Raw genomic sequence first — 16,422 nt, 5'->3', positions numbered from 1 at the left:
TACTGTATAGATTCCTACACTCCACATGGTGACTGTATTAAAAAATCCTACTAAGCATGTTGACAGAGCTTAAGCTTCTCTGCAAACATCACTCTTTGAGCGCGTCATTGGTATAATATGCAATTCTCCATTCAGAATGTGCGTTAGGGATGTTTTTTAAAAAATCATCATTTCCTATGAGAAGTATTATTTCTGGCCTTTGAAAGTTCGAAAAACGGTGGCAATACCTTAACAGTTTTACTTAAGAAAATGTATTAAGTCAAAAATTTATAGTCTCCATTCTAGATTAAATCTTTTTTTTAGCAAGTATTTTTTGAAGGAGACACTCTTTCTCGTGTGGCAAATGTGAACTACATTAACATGATTTCATAGCACTTCAGCCATTTGGGATAATATTAACTCTTCTAAGCAAAAGAAAGTCCTAAAAATAATGTTTGATTTCAAAATATAATTAGGCAGAAGAATAAACAGATGATTAAATAGATACGATGAAGCAGAAAAAATAAGTACGGTTTTGCATTTTTCTTCCTTTTTAGGACCTAATACTTATAGGCTCATAATTTGGCATAAGTGGACTGAAAAACCGTTATCGTCTCACGTGGCAGAAAACATACATATATTTCCATCCATTGTTGTATTTAGAATGTTTTAGAAGCAATTGGCAACACCAAGGAGCTCTGTTGCTCCGTCCTTTTAGATGTTAATGGCTTCCTTCTGTAAATGACTAATAATATATTCTGTCTGAGTTTAAAAATAGAATTTTGCGTCATATCTGAGTACGTGTAACTGTGGCTTTGGTGCTCCTTTAGGGGGGCAGGGAGAAGAAGCAAGTGAGCAATTTTATTATGCTTGTATCTGACTGGGAGAAAAGTAACCTCTGGATGACCTCAATGTCCTAAAGTCTGAAATTCTAAACTCTGTACAGATGAAATAAGTAATCTCATGGCAGGGGAGGGGGAAGGGAGGAGGGTCTTTATTTTTAGGCATGGCAAAGTTTCCCTTCCCTTACTTGAGATTTTATTTTAGCGAGGAAGTTCTGAACAACTTTTTTAGCCAGAGAAATGCATCCTTAGCAAAGCTTTATAAAGACAAGGGATAGAGGAATTAATGGGAGTATTTCTCTACAATATTTTAGCTCTGCTTTCAAGGAGGGCAGAATGGAGAAGGAAAACAGAACTGAGGGCAGTGCACTTATTTGCTAGTTGGGGAGAATTGTTCACCATTTGCTAAATTTTACAGATGCATCCTGTTCAGATGGAATTAAAGAGGTCTGAACAATCTGCTTCTCCACTCCCTGCACCATGAGGTCTTATCTCCGAACAGGGCCATGATATAAAATAGACAGCTAAGAGATCCTCTCTGGGAAAAGAAGAGGTAGTTCAGGGTACAGTGGAAGCGTTCCTATAAGCTGTGCATGCTTGCTTAGGATGCCAAGGTAGTTTTCCAGAAAATGGTTCAGACTCTGGTCAAAGGGCCAAGTCAGGTAGCAAGGAAGGCCAGGAGGCCAAGGGCTGGCTATGCAAGTTAAGCACCTTTTTACACTCAACAGAGTATTAATGAGCAATGTTGCCAAATAACTGGGTCTTTTGAGAAAATATAACACTTGCTAAGAATCTAAAAATCTTGTACTTTCAAAGAATTGGTATATGTAGATTTGACAGCTAATTTGACAGCTGAAAATCTGGCAGGATCGTTTGGATAAATACTCCAAATTTAGATTCTTATTCAAATTTCGATTGGCTTACTGATTTTTAATTCAGTAAATTTTTAATTTTAATTAAAAATCACCAAGATATGTGCTTTTTATGACAAATTCTTCTCGTTGTGGAATTCAATTCAACAGCATTGATATTTTATTAGAAACCTATAAAGTGAAACCCTTATTCCATGTGCTGGACACACATTTTTATAAGCAGTATCTGGATATTTGTAAACTCTGCTTGTAAGAGAAAGTGAAAATTCAAAAAAAAAGGGTGAAATTCAAAAAAATTTACTCAGAATTTATGATAATTATTTACACAAGGTCTAAAGTTAAAGTTGGCTTATTGACTCAGTGAAATACTGACATTTTATTTATGCAATATTTCCTCCTGATTAGACATGGTCTAAAAGTATTGCTTTTTGGTGACACTTTGCTCTCCTAGTGACTTTATATACTTATAAATAACAACATTGCATTTCTTGAATATTGTAAATATGTCTTAACTGTTCAAACTATTCTTTTCCCCAAGTAGTTGCCATGAGTGAGAGGGAGGATGCAGTTTAATTCTGCTGGGGCCAATCCAATTTGGTTTGAATCTTAGTTTTACTGTGTTTTTAATGGGCAGGTTCTAAGCTCTATGAGCCTCCGTTTTCTCACATGTAAATATGGTTAATGGTGACCTCAATGTGCTGCTGCAAGAATGACATGGGATAATGTAGGTCATCTTTTATTTGGCACATGGCCAGCATTTAATAATCGATCCTTCTCCTTGAGGGGTTCATCACTTGCTTTCTGGGATACCATACTCCCTGGGATGCCCACCTACTTTGCTGGCCACTCATCTTCAGTCCCTTTGGCTGATTTTCCCTGAATCTCCCTGGTTTCTTAATATTTTATTGACCCAGAGCTTGGACTTCTTTATCCACACTCACTCCCTTGGTGATCTCTTTCAGTCTCACAGTTTTCAAGAACATTTGTGTGTCAAGAACCCCCAAATTTGTATATCCTGATCTGATCTTTCCACTGAACTCCAGGCTCAATTATTTGGATGTCTTAGAGGTACCTCAGATTTATTATTTTTTAAAAAGATTTTTAAATTTATTTATTCATGAGAGACACACAGAGACAGAGGCAGAGACATGGGCAGAGAGAAAAGCAGGCTCCCTGAGGGGAGCCCGATGTGGGACTCAATCCAAGGACCCGAGATCACACCCTGAGCCAAAGGCAGGTGCTCAACCGCTGAGTCACCCAGGTGTCCTGGCACCTCAGATTTAATCAAATGTCTCATCCTTCCCAAATCAATTCCTCAACTCAGCTGATGGTGACTCTATCCTTTCAGTTGCTCGTGCCTTTATCCTTGAAGTTGCCCTTAATTAACTCTACCCTCTCTCACCCCATGGCTCTGATCTGTTCAGAAATCCTATCAATTCTACTTTCAACATACATCCAGAATCCACTATTACTGACAGCCTCCATCCTCTAAACTGCAATTATCTCTTGCTGGGTCACTGAAAAAAACTTCTTAACCAGTCTCCTTCATTCTGCCTTAGCACCTATAGAATATTCACCTCAGAGGAGCTGGAGAAATTCTTTAAAAATCTAAGTCAGGTCATGCTACTCCTCTGCTTGAAACGCTCTAACACCACCCTCTTCCACCCATAGGCAAGGCTCAGGACAGTACAATGGTCTGTGAGGCTCTGCACAATCTGCTTCTCTACTCCCTGCACCATGACCCTGCCCCACCCAGCTGAGGAACCTCTGTGACCTCACCTCCTTGTACTCTCCCTCTCACTCAATCTTTCCCACCACACTTCTTTAAAGATGGAACAAAAGCATGCTCCAGCCTCTGGGCCTTTGAACTTACGATTCCCTTTGCCTGGAACTCTCTTATTTTAGATATCTGTTCTTCTCAATTCCCTCAAGTCTTTGCTTAAATATCCCCACCTTAGTTAGGCAATCCCTGCACATCTACCCTATTTTAAATGGCAATCTTCCTGCCAGCCTTCTATTTTACTCTCCCTTACTTCTCATCTTCTAACTTGAGATGCAACTTAATGATTTCTTTTGCTTATTGTCTACCTTCCTGCACCAGAATGTAAGCTTCTCAGGACAGAGTTTTGTGTTTCATTTGCTGCAGCATCCCCAGTAATAGGCGCATGATATATATTTGTTGAATGAATAATACATTTGGTATGGTGGATACTAGGCAGATAATAAGTATGCAAAACATCACATTCCTTTCTATTGGTATAGTACAGATTAACTTAGACCTTTTGAATTTTCACTAATTGCAACACAGCTTGCTTTTTGATCTATATCTTCTGTGTGGAATTATTTTAAGCCTGACTCTAAGCATCTGTACTCTTTATTAGTGCTATCTTACTAGTGGTGGCTAGACCTTGAGCATCATTATAAATCAAAGGGTCTCCGTGTAGTCTTGCAGGGAACTGAAAGTTTATGTCCTTCCAAAATTCAGATGTTGAAATTCTAAACCCTGATGTAGTAGGAGGCGGAGCCTATGGGAGGTGATTAGGTCGTGAGAGTGGAGTCCTCATGAATGAGATTAGTGCCCTCATACATGGGACACCAAGGAGATTCCCCTGCTTTTTCTGACACGTGAGGTAACAGTGAAGAGACAGTGATGTAGGAAGTGGGTTCTCACCAGACACTAGATCCAGATCTGCTGGTCCTTGATATTAGATTCCTCTGCTTCCAGAACCGTGAGAAATAAATTTTTTTTAAAAGATTTTATTTATTTATTCATGAGAGACACAGAGAGAGAAGCAGAGACACAGGCAGAAGGAGAAGTGGGTTCCTTGCAGGATCAGGACCTGAGCCCATGGTAGACACTCAATTGCTGAACCACCCAGGCATCCCAATTTCTGTTGTTTTTAAGCTCCCTAGTCTATGCTAGTTGTGTGACAGTAGCCTGAACAGACCAAGACAAGTCTATTCACTGTATTTATAAGGCTGTTTCTACATAATGTCATTCAGGTTTCAGATACAACGTCATTACCTAAGAAGAGCACTCTTTGATACTGTTCACTCTTCCATCTCCCCCTACCAAACCCCTATCACTCACTCCTTAGGACATTACCTTATTTCTACATATTAGTTACCACTACCTGAAATGGATGTATTTATTTGTTGGCTTCCTCTGTCATTTATCTCTCTAAGAAAGAATGTAAACTTCACAACAAAGAATTATCTGGCCTCAAATGTCATCAGTGCTGGGGTTGAGAAACCCTAACTTACATGCTTCCAGAGTCACAGGTCAGGTCTAAGTCTCTACAGAGAGGAAGATATTGGCGTTCCTTTGTGGTACTGACAAAACACAACTCCCATCCCTCCTCAATCTTTACGAAAGCATGTGTTTTCACTCATGTGGCAAGTTACTCTTGCCTTTTCCTTCACATAGCTCACTCTTGGCATAATTATACCATAAAAGTAGCCTGGGATGCATTACCTGCTGCTCATGGAGAATCACTTGATCCTTGAGGGGATTTCCTAGAGGTGCCACTGTCACAAATGGGTGCCAAACTCTACCGGCTGTTCTTGGGAATATGTCAGAAAAGTCCACCAAGTAGCCACTTTTCCCAGCCATATTCATAAAGTATAAGGTGATGGGATTGCATGCAACTACGTAGAGGGTATTTTCCTCGTTTTCTGTAATGACAAAAAGGTGTTAATTTTGTGGTCTGCAAGAGATTTTCTTTCTTTTTTAAGATTTTATTTATTTATTCATGAGAGACACAGAGAAAGACAGGCAGAGACACAGGCAGAGGGAGAAGCAGGTCCGTGCAGGGAGCCCAGTGTGGGACTCAATCCGGGGATTCCAGGATCACACGCTGAACCAAAGGCAGATGCTCAACTGCTGAGCCATCTAGGTGTCCCCGCAAGAGATTTTCTGACTGGTCAAGAGGTCCAGTGAAATCTGATTCATGAAACTGAGCACATAGTTGGAACTCAGTGGATGACTTACAAATGGATTGATTGGGATATATACATATATATACATATATACACACACACACATATATATACATACACAATAAATGATTCTAAGCTCTCAAAATACTGTTCTCTCACAAATACAAAAGAGGTAAAAAAAGCAACAAAGAAAAAAGCAACAGAAACTCAAATCTGTATATGTAGACAATACTAAAATAAGGAGTTAAATTATAGGAAGGGCAGCATCTGAGTTTTGTCTTACGGGCAAATTCTTACTGACAGCAGTGGAAGGTTGTTTTGAAAAGGAAGGCCAGAAAAATAAAAAGAAAAAAGAAAAAAAAATAAAAGAAAAAGAAGGCCAGGACAAGGGTTAACCAGAAACGTGTTCCAGATCAGTGACACCTCTCACAGGCGTGGGGCAGAGGATCTCAGCATATTTATTTCCAATCCCGAGAGATGTGACAAGGGCCAAAGTTGAGACCGTATCCCCAAAACCCATATTTATTTTCTACTAGTGAAAGTAAAATATCTTCACAAAAGCACCAGTCTGTTACCAAAAAAAGTGTATTTTTTAGAAGGTTTTATTTATTTCTGAGAGAGAGAGGCAGAGAAACAGGCAGAGGGAGAAGCAGGCCCCGTGCAGGGAACTTGACATGGGACTCGATCCTGGGTCTTCAGGACCATGCCCTGGACTGAAGGCAGCACTAAACCGCTGAGCCACCTGGGCTGCCCAAAACCGTGTATTTTTAAAGCACGTATTTTCACTAACAATGAGACTGATAAAAGAGAAATTACAGAATGAATCCCATTTACAATTGCACTCAAAAGCATAAGATACCTAGGAATAAACCTAACCAAAGAGATAAAGGATCTGTACCCTAAAAACTACAGAACACTTCTGAAAGAAATTGAGGAAGGCACAAAGAGATGGAAACATATTCCATGCTCATGGACTGGAAGAATTAATATTGTGAAAATATTAATTTTCACAGGGCAGCCCTGGTGGCTTAGCGGTTTAGTGCCGCCTTCAGCCGGGGGTGTGATCCTGGAGACCCGGGATCAAGTCCTGCATCGGGCTCCCTGCATGGAGCCTGCTTCTCCCTCTACCTGTGTCTCTGCCTCTCTCTCTGTGTCTCTCATGAATAAATAAATAAAATCTTTAAAAAATATATTGTGAAAATGTCAATGCTACCCAGGGCAATTTACACATGCAATGCAATCCCTATCAAAATACGATGGACTTTCTTCACAGCATTGGAACAAATAATCTTAAGATTTGTGTGGAATCAGAAAAGACCCCGAATAGCCAGGGGAATATTGAAAAAGAAAACCAGAGTCAGGGGCATCACAATGCCGAATTTCAAGTTGTACTACAAAGCTGTGATCACCAAGACAGTGTGGTACTGGCACAAAAACAGACATATAGATCAATGGAACAGAACAGAGAACCCAGAAATGGGCCCTCAACTCTATGGTCAACTAATATTCAACAAAGCAGGAAAGACTATCCACTGGAAAAAAGACAGTGTCTTCATAAATGGTGCTGGGAAAGTTGCACAGCCACGTGCAGAAGAATGAAACAAGGGGAAGCCTGGGTGGCTCAGTGGTTTAGTGTTGCCTTCAGCCCAGGGTGTGCTCTTGGAGTCTCGGGATCGAGTCCCATGTTGGGCTCCCTGCATGGAGCCTGCTTCTCTCTCTGCCTCTGCCTCTGCCTCTCTCTCTCTCTCTCTCTGTGTGTGTGTGTGTCTCTCATGAATAAATAAATAAAATCTTTAAAAGAAAAAAAAAAAGAAGAATGAAACTAGACCATTCTCTTACACCAGACACAAAGATAAACTCAAAATGGATGAAAGATCTAAATGTGAGACAAGAATCCATCAAAATCCTAGAGGAGAACACAGGCAACACCCTTTTTGAACTTGGCCACAGCAACTTCTTGCAAGGTACATCTAGGAAGGCAAGGGAAACAAAAGCAAAAATGAACTATTGGGATAAAAAGCTTCTGCACAATAAAAGAAACAGTCAACAAAACTAAAAGACAACCTACAGAATGGGAGAAGATCTTTGCAAATGACATATCAGATAAAGGGCTAGTATCCAAGACCTATAAGAACTTATTAAACGCAACAGCAAAGAAACAAACAATCTAATCATGAAATGGGCAAAGGACACGAACAGAAATTTCACCAAAGAAGACACAGACATGGCCAACAGACACATGAGAAAATGCTCTGCATCACTTGCCGTCAGGAAAATACACATTAAAACCACAATGAGATCCCACCTCACACCAGTGAGAATGGGGAAAATTAACAAGACACAAAACAACACATGTTGGAGAAGATGTGGAGAAAGGAAAACCCTCTTGCACTGTTGGTGGGAATGTGACCTGGTACAGCCACTCTGGAAAACTGTGTGGAGGGTCCTCAAAGAGTTAAAAATAGATCTGCCCTACGACCCAGCAATTACACTGCTGGGGATTTACCCCAAAGATACAGATGCAATGAAACACTGGGACACCTGCACCCCAATGTTTCTAGCAGCAAAGTGCACAATAGCCACACTGTGGAAGGAGCTTTGGTGTCCATCGAAAGATGAATGGATAAAGAAGCTGTGGTCTATGTATACGATGGAATATTCCTCAGCCATTAGAAACGACAAGTACCCACCATTTGCTTCAACGTGGATGGAACTGGAGGGTATTATGCTGAGTGAAGTAAGTCAATTGGAAAGGACACACATTATACGGTTTCATTCATTCAGAGAATATAAAGAATAGTGAAAGGGATTATAGGGGAAAGGAGAGAAAATGAGTGGGAAATATCAGAAAGGGAGACAGAACACGAGAGACTCCTAACTCTGGGAAACGAACAAAGGGTAGTGGAAGAGGAGGTGGGTGGGGGGATGGGGGTGACTAGGTGACGGGCACTGAGGGGGGCACTTGACAGGATGAGCACTGGGTGTCATACTATATGTTGGCAAATCGAACTCCAATAAAAAAATATAGCCAAAAAAAAGCATGTATTTTTATTCAACAAAGCTGATTTTTAGGAATACACAATATTCAAAGAACTTATAAGGGGAAAAACTTGCGTCTGTATTTTCACCCCAACGATCCCCATCTTATGCAAGTGAGAGACTTTCTCCTTTTCCTCTGTCACCACCTCTGTTTAATAGGAACTTAATAACTGCCATCAATTGAAAACTTCTGCTAAGCCATACCCAGGGAACATTGCATGAATCAGTTGGTAATGGCAACAGTCCAGATATGTAGATGCCAAAATTCACATCCCTTATTTGCCGTTCTTTACAATAAGTTTAACGACTACAAATCACTCCAGCCCGGCTTTTGTGGTTCATGCAATCATCAGACTGGAATCCCAGCCCCCAAATCCAATGTTTCTCTTTTTCTTTTTCCCCTTCTATTCTTAGCACATGCCTGGGTGTGTTTAACTTTGTGCTACAATTGTAATGAGAAACAGACATATGCATACAAAGTTAGCAGCGCTTATGTAGATTCCACAATAGTATTTTGTTAGGTTGTTATAGGAAATTAGTTCTAAATTACATACAATTACTATCTAATCCAAAAATGACACTGTTACTGAATCTATCATAGACTCCTTGATGTTTAGAGGTTCTTTTAATCCCTCTTAAAAAAAAAAAATCAGACCAGGAAGGAAAAATCAAAAGAATAAATTGACATACCACTTGATGTAGCAATGTCACAGATTAAGTTAATTTCATCCAATGGTAACTTCCAGGAGGCACATTCTTCAGTAAAGGTTTGGGATCTTTCTTCATATCTTTCTATTGGATACTCCTGTATGTTTATAAGTGCTGGACCCTAAAATAAAGTAATTATCTGGGTTAAGGAATTTAGGTGGCTACCAAAATGTAGAAAAGCTAAAGTTCTTCTAAAATACAGAGTTTATTTTTATTTTTATTTATTTTTATTTTTTTAAATACAGAGTTTAAATTCAAAATACTCAACATGTTGAATTAACTCTTCTAATTCTTTTGACTGCCACGGTCCTATAACAATAATAATACCTTATACTTGCATTTATAAATGCTTTCATTTGTGCTATCTTATTTAACTTCTCACTTTCTTTTCTTTTTATTCACAAAATATACCAGATATAAAATCCCATAGGATCTCTCATTACTTCATTCCTTCTTAAGCCAAAAATTAAGTTTTGAACTCCAAGTATTAGGACCCAGGGCTGTCCCAAACAGGAGAATAATGTAAATGTATGAATCAGGTTCTGATATAGTTCCATTGTAAAGAATGATTATTATATCATTATATAGAAAATAAGGGCTGGACCTAGGTCTTTGAAATAAAATATTTAAAAAATGGCATTTGAAATAAAAAAAATGCTTACTGATAACCACTACTTTTATTTATAAAACGTAGACTATAACACACACATAGTGAAAAGTATTAAATATTAACATAAGCAGGTGGAACTAATTTAATAATGTTACTTATATTAGGGCTGGGTACTTAGAGATGAGAACTATATAGAAAAACTATATAGATGGAACCAGAGTTTCAATATCTGCATGTTGTACTGTCCTTAATTTATCAAAAATGTCTGGGTTTGATACTGGCTCTTGTAGCATCCCTGCCACACTCTACCTCGCTCGCCCCTTTCTATCTAGTCTGTATCTCAGGAGCTGGAAGTCTAGAAACTACATTACTCATACTCTCTTCCAGTAAGGGTTCTGGATATGATTCAGGTCCTGCCAACTAAATGCACTTGAATGGTCCACAGGTCAAGTTTGACCCACTGCCTACTTTTGTAAATAAAATTTTATGAGAACACAGTCATGTTTCTCTACTAAAATATTGTCTAAGGTTGCGTTTGTGCTACCACAGCAAAATTGAGTAGCTGCAACAGAATCTGTACGGCCTAAAATATTTTCTATTTGGCTCTTTACAGAAAAAGTTAGCAGATCCTGCTTGGCCATGTAGCTGCCAGCAACAGGGGTGGTAGTAGAAGCAGGAACATTGATCTTGAGACTAAAAATCCAGTGGTGGCCCATTGACTTCTGTTTCTTCTGTCCTTTCTAATGATTTTATAAGCATCTAATTCGTCACAGTAAATCCCTTTCTGCCTGAAATACAAAATGGAGTTTCTGTTCCAACTACTGATGACTGATACTTCTTCCCTTTGCCTCTTTACATGACAACGAATATCATGGAGTAACTGTCCTAGAATAAAACACAATATACCAAAAACTCACATACACACAACATACCTGACTCTAGTTCAGGTTAGCTCTTAGGAATTTTATTAGCCATTAGTAATTACATACATTGAGTATTATTGATTATTAATCTCAGACGCCAGATTGCCCTGAGAGTTGGAGCAGAAGCTAAACCTAAAATAACCTCAAAACAAGTCATTTCTGAGATTGTATGGGTTTCTTTCCAGGGAAAATATAGAAAAATCTGTAACATTCAACATTTTAATAAAGAAATAATGGTATCAACCTTTATGTCTATATGGTGAGTTTCTGTTGGACACAACAGTTTTTGTATTCCATTTCTTGACTGACCAATTGTCCAGTAGCCCATGAACGTCTGCTCTGGCAGAGGCAACCTGGCAAGGATGATTTGAAAAGTAAACATTTCTTCTTGTTTCCAAGCCATAGTGGAAAAAAATAATGAGCTATTATCAACCGCATAAAAAAATTTGGAGAACGCTTCACTTACAGGTAAGTTATACTTTATTTTATCAAAAGGTAGTCTACAATACAACATTTAGAATATAGTTTAAGAAGATTACACTCCTGCCATTTGCAATGACATGGATAGAGCTCAAGAATATAATGCTATTGAAATAAGACAGAGAAAGACAAATACCATGATTTCACTTACCTGTGGAATTAAAGAAATAAAACAAGCAAAGGTAAAAAGAGAGAGGGGGAGAAATCAAGAAACTGACTCTTAACTAGAGAACCAAGTTGATGGTTACCAGAGGAGAGGTGGGTGGAGGGACTGGGGAAATTGGAGATGGGAATTAACAAGTGCACTTGTCGTGATGAGCACAGGATGATGTATGGAAGTGCTGAATTGTAGACCTGAAACTAATATTAACACTGTAAGTTAACTAACTGGAATTTAAGTAAAAACTTAAAAAAATTCTGAAACTCAGAAGGTAAGGTCCTATTCTGTTTTTACTTTGATGTAAATATAATTAAGGTGTACATATTTTTTCCTTGAGTTGGTAAAAAACTTAGTGACTTAACACCTCAGTTCCTAGTATAGGAAGGATATAGAGAAAAAATGAAGCAATTCATCCATTTTTAAAGTCTATTCTATTAATTTGGAATCAAATAAATACTACACAATACTACCAGTCACATATTTTTAAGTTTTTAAGAACACCATTATTGTATTCTCTCTTTTAAATGTAATAAAAACACATTTCTGTGTCAAAAGGGTAGATCTTGAAAACCTGTTGCAGACTAGAATCTCTTTCTCTTTATTCAATGAATAAATAGCATTCTTCACTTGTTTTCAGCAGTTCACTAAAGGAGAATTGAATCTCCAAATAAAGAGAAAACAAAAGGACACACCTAATTTTCGTCTAACCTAGAATTGGTGTAATAAAATGCAGGAAGCCTGAGTTCTAGTTCTTTCATTAACTAGCTCTGCAAACTTGGGAAGGGAAAGTTGGCTAATTTCTCTGAGTGTTAATTTCTTCTTTTGTGAAATGAAGGGGATGATCTGCAAGGTTCCTTACAGCCTGAGGAGTGAGTGGAGGGAAATATCAGTGCTAGATTCCATAGTCTTACATTGCCTTGGTGCTCTGGAGTGAAAGTAAATAATCAGAATGAAAATACTTATACCTACCAATAATCAGTGCCCTGGTAGACAAATATGCTTTGTTAAAGCTTATAAAAAGAGCCTCTAAATGCTTCTCAAATTAGCTCTTTAAAGACAACAGAAATAGTTACACATCTTGAAATCTAATTAGAAGTGGACAATTGCTTTAAAAACTGATCCTTGGTTGACAGGTTGATATCTACCCTTAAAAAATTGATCAAAAATAGCCTTTAATAATCCCACAAAAATATACAGATGCTTAAAAAAAACCTTCATCCATTTGAGAAAAAGTAACTTTATTCAACTTGCAGTTCTTATGGATAATTTCTGAGATACTCATGAAATCTGGTTTGAACTTGAAAACTCATTCTAAATAATACTCATGGAAATTACAGGCTGCCTGGCTCCATCCAAAAATACCACTAGCTGTTTGGTTGGCGGTGTATGGGAAGGGCCTTCAGGTACCCCATATAGAAACTATTTTGGAACCACACAACAAGATTGCTGTTGGCAATAACAGCTAAAACTGAAAGATACATGTAGGGTGTTCTGGAGTCAGACAACACATGGACTCCATCCTGCTCCTTGGGAACACGAAGTGTTTTCTCCTAAGACTTTTCCTGTGGGCTCCAGACTGGTCAACTAAAGTAAACCAAAGCCCATTTATTTTTCACTACTAGGTCCTCCCAATAAGCTGTGGAAAAAATCTAACCAACTACTTCCCCTTATCTTCAATAAGTCAGTAGTCAGGGGGGAGGGGAAGCATTGTATTTGGGTGCATGAGCAAGCTTTGGAATTGGAAACATAATCAACATTAATTTGGGGCTAACTCTAAACAAATAACCAGGTAGCAAAAGGCCCTACATTCCATTACTGAAATCTGTCACCCAACTTGAACCACACTTGAATTGTTACACCTGATTTCATGGAAACAACAATGGTATTTTCCATGATTTTTAGGTCCTGACACTTGTGTTGTTTAACTCTGTTAAAGTCTTGGTTGGAATGATGTCTGGATTTGATTTTAGGAGGGAGGAGGATGAACTTAAGGCCTATAAATAGCACTACTTTTTAATCTTCAATGTCACTCATGAATTTATGTTTTTTAAAACAACGAAGTATTCATATGTTGTGATGTTTCTTAATCCCTTGTGGAAGTATTAATAAAGATCTGGAAGTAAAAGTTTTAACTAAAAGAAAGGTGAATACCAAAAATTATGACTCAGATCAAATTATAGCACTTGAGCAAGTTATAGAAAGCCAAAAAAAAATGTTTTTCTAAACATGCATACAATTCATAACATCATGCATATGGACACCAAAGCTGAGTAATACAGTCTGAATGACATGCAAGAGATTTGTCTAAGATTGTTTCCATAAAGAGGTGAGCTGGGGTTTTAAAGAGTATGCTCTGGCAAATTTCTGCCTTCTCTGAACATTTGCCAATACTATTTCTGGAGTCTGAAAGAAACAGATGAAAAAGATTTGGATCTTTTTAGGGGCATTATGCAATTGAAAGTTGTTGACGTACCTATTAGCAACAATTCCTAAAACATCTCCTTACCACAGAACTACTAATTTTTATCGGAAGAGTGGAACCCTTCAGGGTAGTTCCAACCAACTCTCAAAACTTCATCAATTTTACCATCTTGGAGAAGAAAAAGAACTCCGATTTTAGCAGTCCTCACGAACTCCTAATGTTTTAAATCTAACCTCCGGTAAAAATTAGGTTGGACTGTCCAACTGAATTTACTAGAGCCTTTCATAGAATAACCCCAACACATATTTTTCACTTTTGGCTCTTAATGCCTTCCTCTTCCTCTCCAGCCAATTTAGGCCTTAGCCACCTTGAATTGCCAGCTGCTCTTCCTGAACACACTATGTATTTTCATGCTTCCATGAGGCTATTACCTCTTCCCAGAACTCCCTGCTATTGCCTCTTTGGTGAAGTCCTTCTCATTCTTAAGGCCCAAGTCAAACATCACTTTCCTTTGCATCTCTTGCCCATATTTCTTTCTGAGCAGAATGAATCTCTTGCTTTTCTGGGTTTCCATGGAAATCTGCACATTTGGAACTTTTAGAAACTTTGATTTTATTTATTTATTTATTTATTTATTTATTTTTAAAGTTTTTATTTATTCATGGCAGGGAGAGGAGAGGGGAGAGGGGAGAGGGGAGAGGGGAGAGGGGAGAGGGGAGAGGGGAGAGGGGAGAGGAGAGAGGAGAGAGGAGAGAGGAGAGAGGAGAGAGGAGAGGAGAGGAGAGGAGAGGAGAGGAGAGGAGAGGAGAGGGGAGGGGAGGGGAGGAGAGGAGAGGAGAGGAGAGGAGAGGGAAGCAGCCTCCATGCAGGGAACCCAACGTGGGACTCGATCCCGGGTCTCCAGGATCACACCCCAGGCTGAAGGTGGCGCTAAACCACTGAGCCACCGGGGCTGCCCCTTTAGAAACTTTTAGAATATAGTTCTGTATTTGCAATTTTCAAATTTAAGACCTGATACAGAATAAATTTACAGAGCAAGGTCAGAAGTGAATCCCTTGCAAATATTTATATTTACTAAAATAAAAAGTGTACTTAAAAAGAGAAAATAGAAAAGCCCCCTTAAAATACTTTAAGTAATAATGGATATTACTATTTCCCAGTTACCCACCCTCATTTACTAGAAACTTCTGAATCTCCCTGCCCTAAAATCTCACACATCGCTGGCAAATTACTTTTGTTTTGCTGCAAATGCCATGCACACAACAACTACGTATAGATGCATTTCCTTTCTTTGCCTGGTTCTGCATTAGACTTGATGGCTTTCACTTTCTTAGATTTGCGTACTTCTGTCACCTAGGTCCTGCTGAGGTCATAGAAATGAAGAATAATTTGGATGCATGAGATGGACAAAGATTTGGGGGAAACTTGGTATTCTTGGCTGATGGTTCTCAAAAACATGTCCCAATAATCCAGAATGCCACTGTGTAGTCTTAGCGCTGGTGCCTCACGTCACTGTGCCAGAGCAGACACTGGCAGCTTGCTCCACACATCTCTGGCTTTCTTCCTCCTCGAAGAAGTTGCCAAAGTACGGTTCTGGGGCTTAGGATTCCTTTCTCTCATCTTTCTTCAAGTTTTACTGCAAAAACTTCTCTTTTTTTCTGCCATCTGCTTTACAGCCACATGTCAGTATTTTCTAACCTTAAATTCTTCCCTTTTCTAATCATCCACATCAAGAATGATTGGGATTGAATCTTTCCCAGTTGGAAATTCCCCACCCTTCCAACTCCCCACAGAGAACCTCTGTTATTTCCCACAAGAAGGACTCATAGGATGAGATAACCCTACTGTGAATATAGCACTTTGAATAGAACATTGCATGGCGAGGTTGGCAGTTTTCGTGTTTCCCCAGCGAGATGAATTTATCAAGGGTAAGGCTTACATCTCACTTGAATCTTTGACTCTCTGGTACTCAGAACCCATCCATTCTGCCACTGAAATCTCTCTTGCTCTTGGGCCTCCTTTCCTTCCTACTGCTACAGGCCAGTCCTCACTGATCATCACCTGGATAGCTGCAGCTGCTTCCAGACAGGTCTTTCTGCTGTCAGCTTCACTGCCTTTCAGTTTGTTTTAAAAAAGAAAAGAAAACAAAACAAAACAAAAAGACCCGGAAAAAAACCCCAAAAGTAATCTTTCTAAATTATGCATTTGAGCATGTTACTTTTTGGCAGAAAATTCTTCTGGGATTCCCTGACTCTTTTCTCCCTTTTAGGCCCATCAACATGGCATGCCCTCACTTCACCCTTTGAGTCACCAAACTACTTGCAATTTCCAAAATGCACCACAGCCTCTTAAAACTGTCTCTGCCTGAAGTGTTTTATTTGACTAGAGAGGGCCCAGTAATCCCTTAAGTGTTCAGCCTGGTTAATCCTCCCTGACTCTCCTAGAGCA

The 16,422-nt window shown here is 38.9% G+C and overlaps 1 protein-coding gene across 2 annotated transcripts in view; it reads right to left on the bottom strand.

Moving 5' to 3' along the window:
- Positions 1-16,422, bottom strand: part of VWA8 (von Willebrand factor A domain containing 8) — a 353,871-nt gene that overhangs the window by 116,393 nt on the left and 221,056 nt on the right. For both annotated transcript variants that reach the window (XR_005376290.1, XM_038569648.1), the window contains exons 27-29: positions 11,157-11,265; positions 9,362-9,500; positions 5,169-5,368 (exon numbers count right to left, since the gene is read on the bottom strand). Coding sequence is in view for 1 of the 2 variants with exons in the window: in XM_038569648.1 (XP_038425576.1) it covers positions 5,169-5,368; positions 9,362-9,500; positions 11,157-11,265 (448 nt within the window). In the remaining variant the exon portion in view is untranslated. The remainder of the gene's footprint in view (positions 1-5,168; positions 5,369-9,361; positions 9,501-11,156; positions 11,266-16,422) is intronic.

This window comes from Canis lupus, chromosome 22 (genome assembly GCF_011100685.1).
Source record: "Canis lupus familiaris isolate Mischka breed German Shepherd chromosome 22, alternate assembly UU_Cfam_GSD_1.0, whole genome shotgun sequence".
Classification (NCBI taxonomy): domain Eukaryota; kingdom Metazoa; phylum Chordata; class Mammalia; order Carnivora; family Canidae; genus Canis; species Canis lupus.
This window is presented reverse-complemented; position numbering and strand designations above follow the sequence as displayed.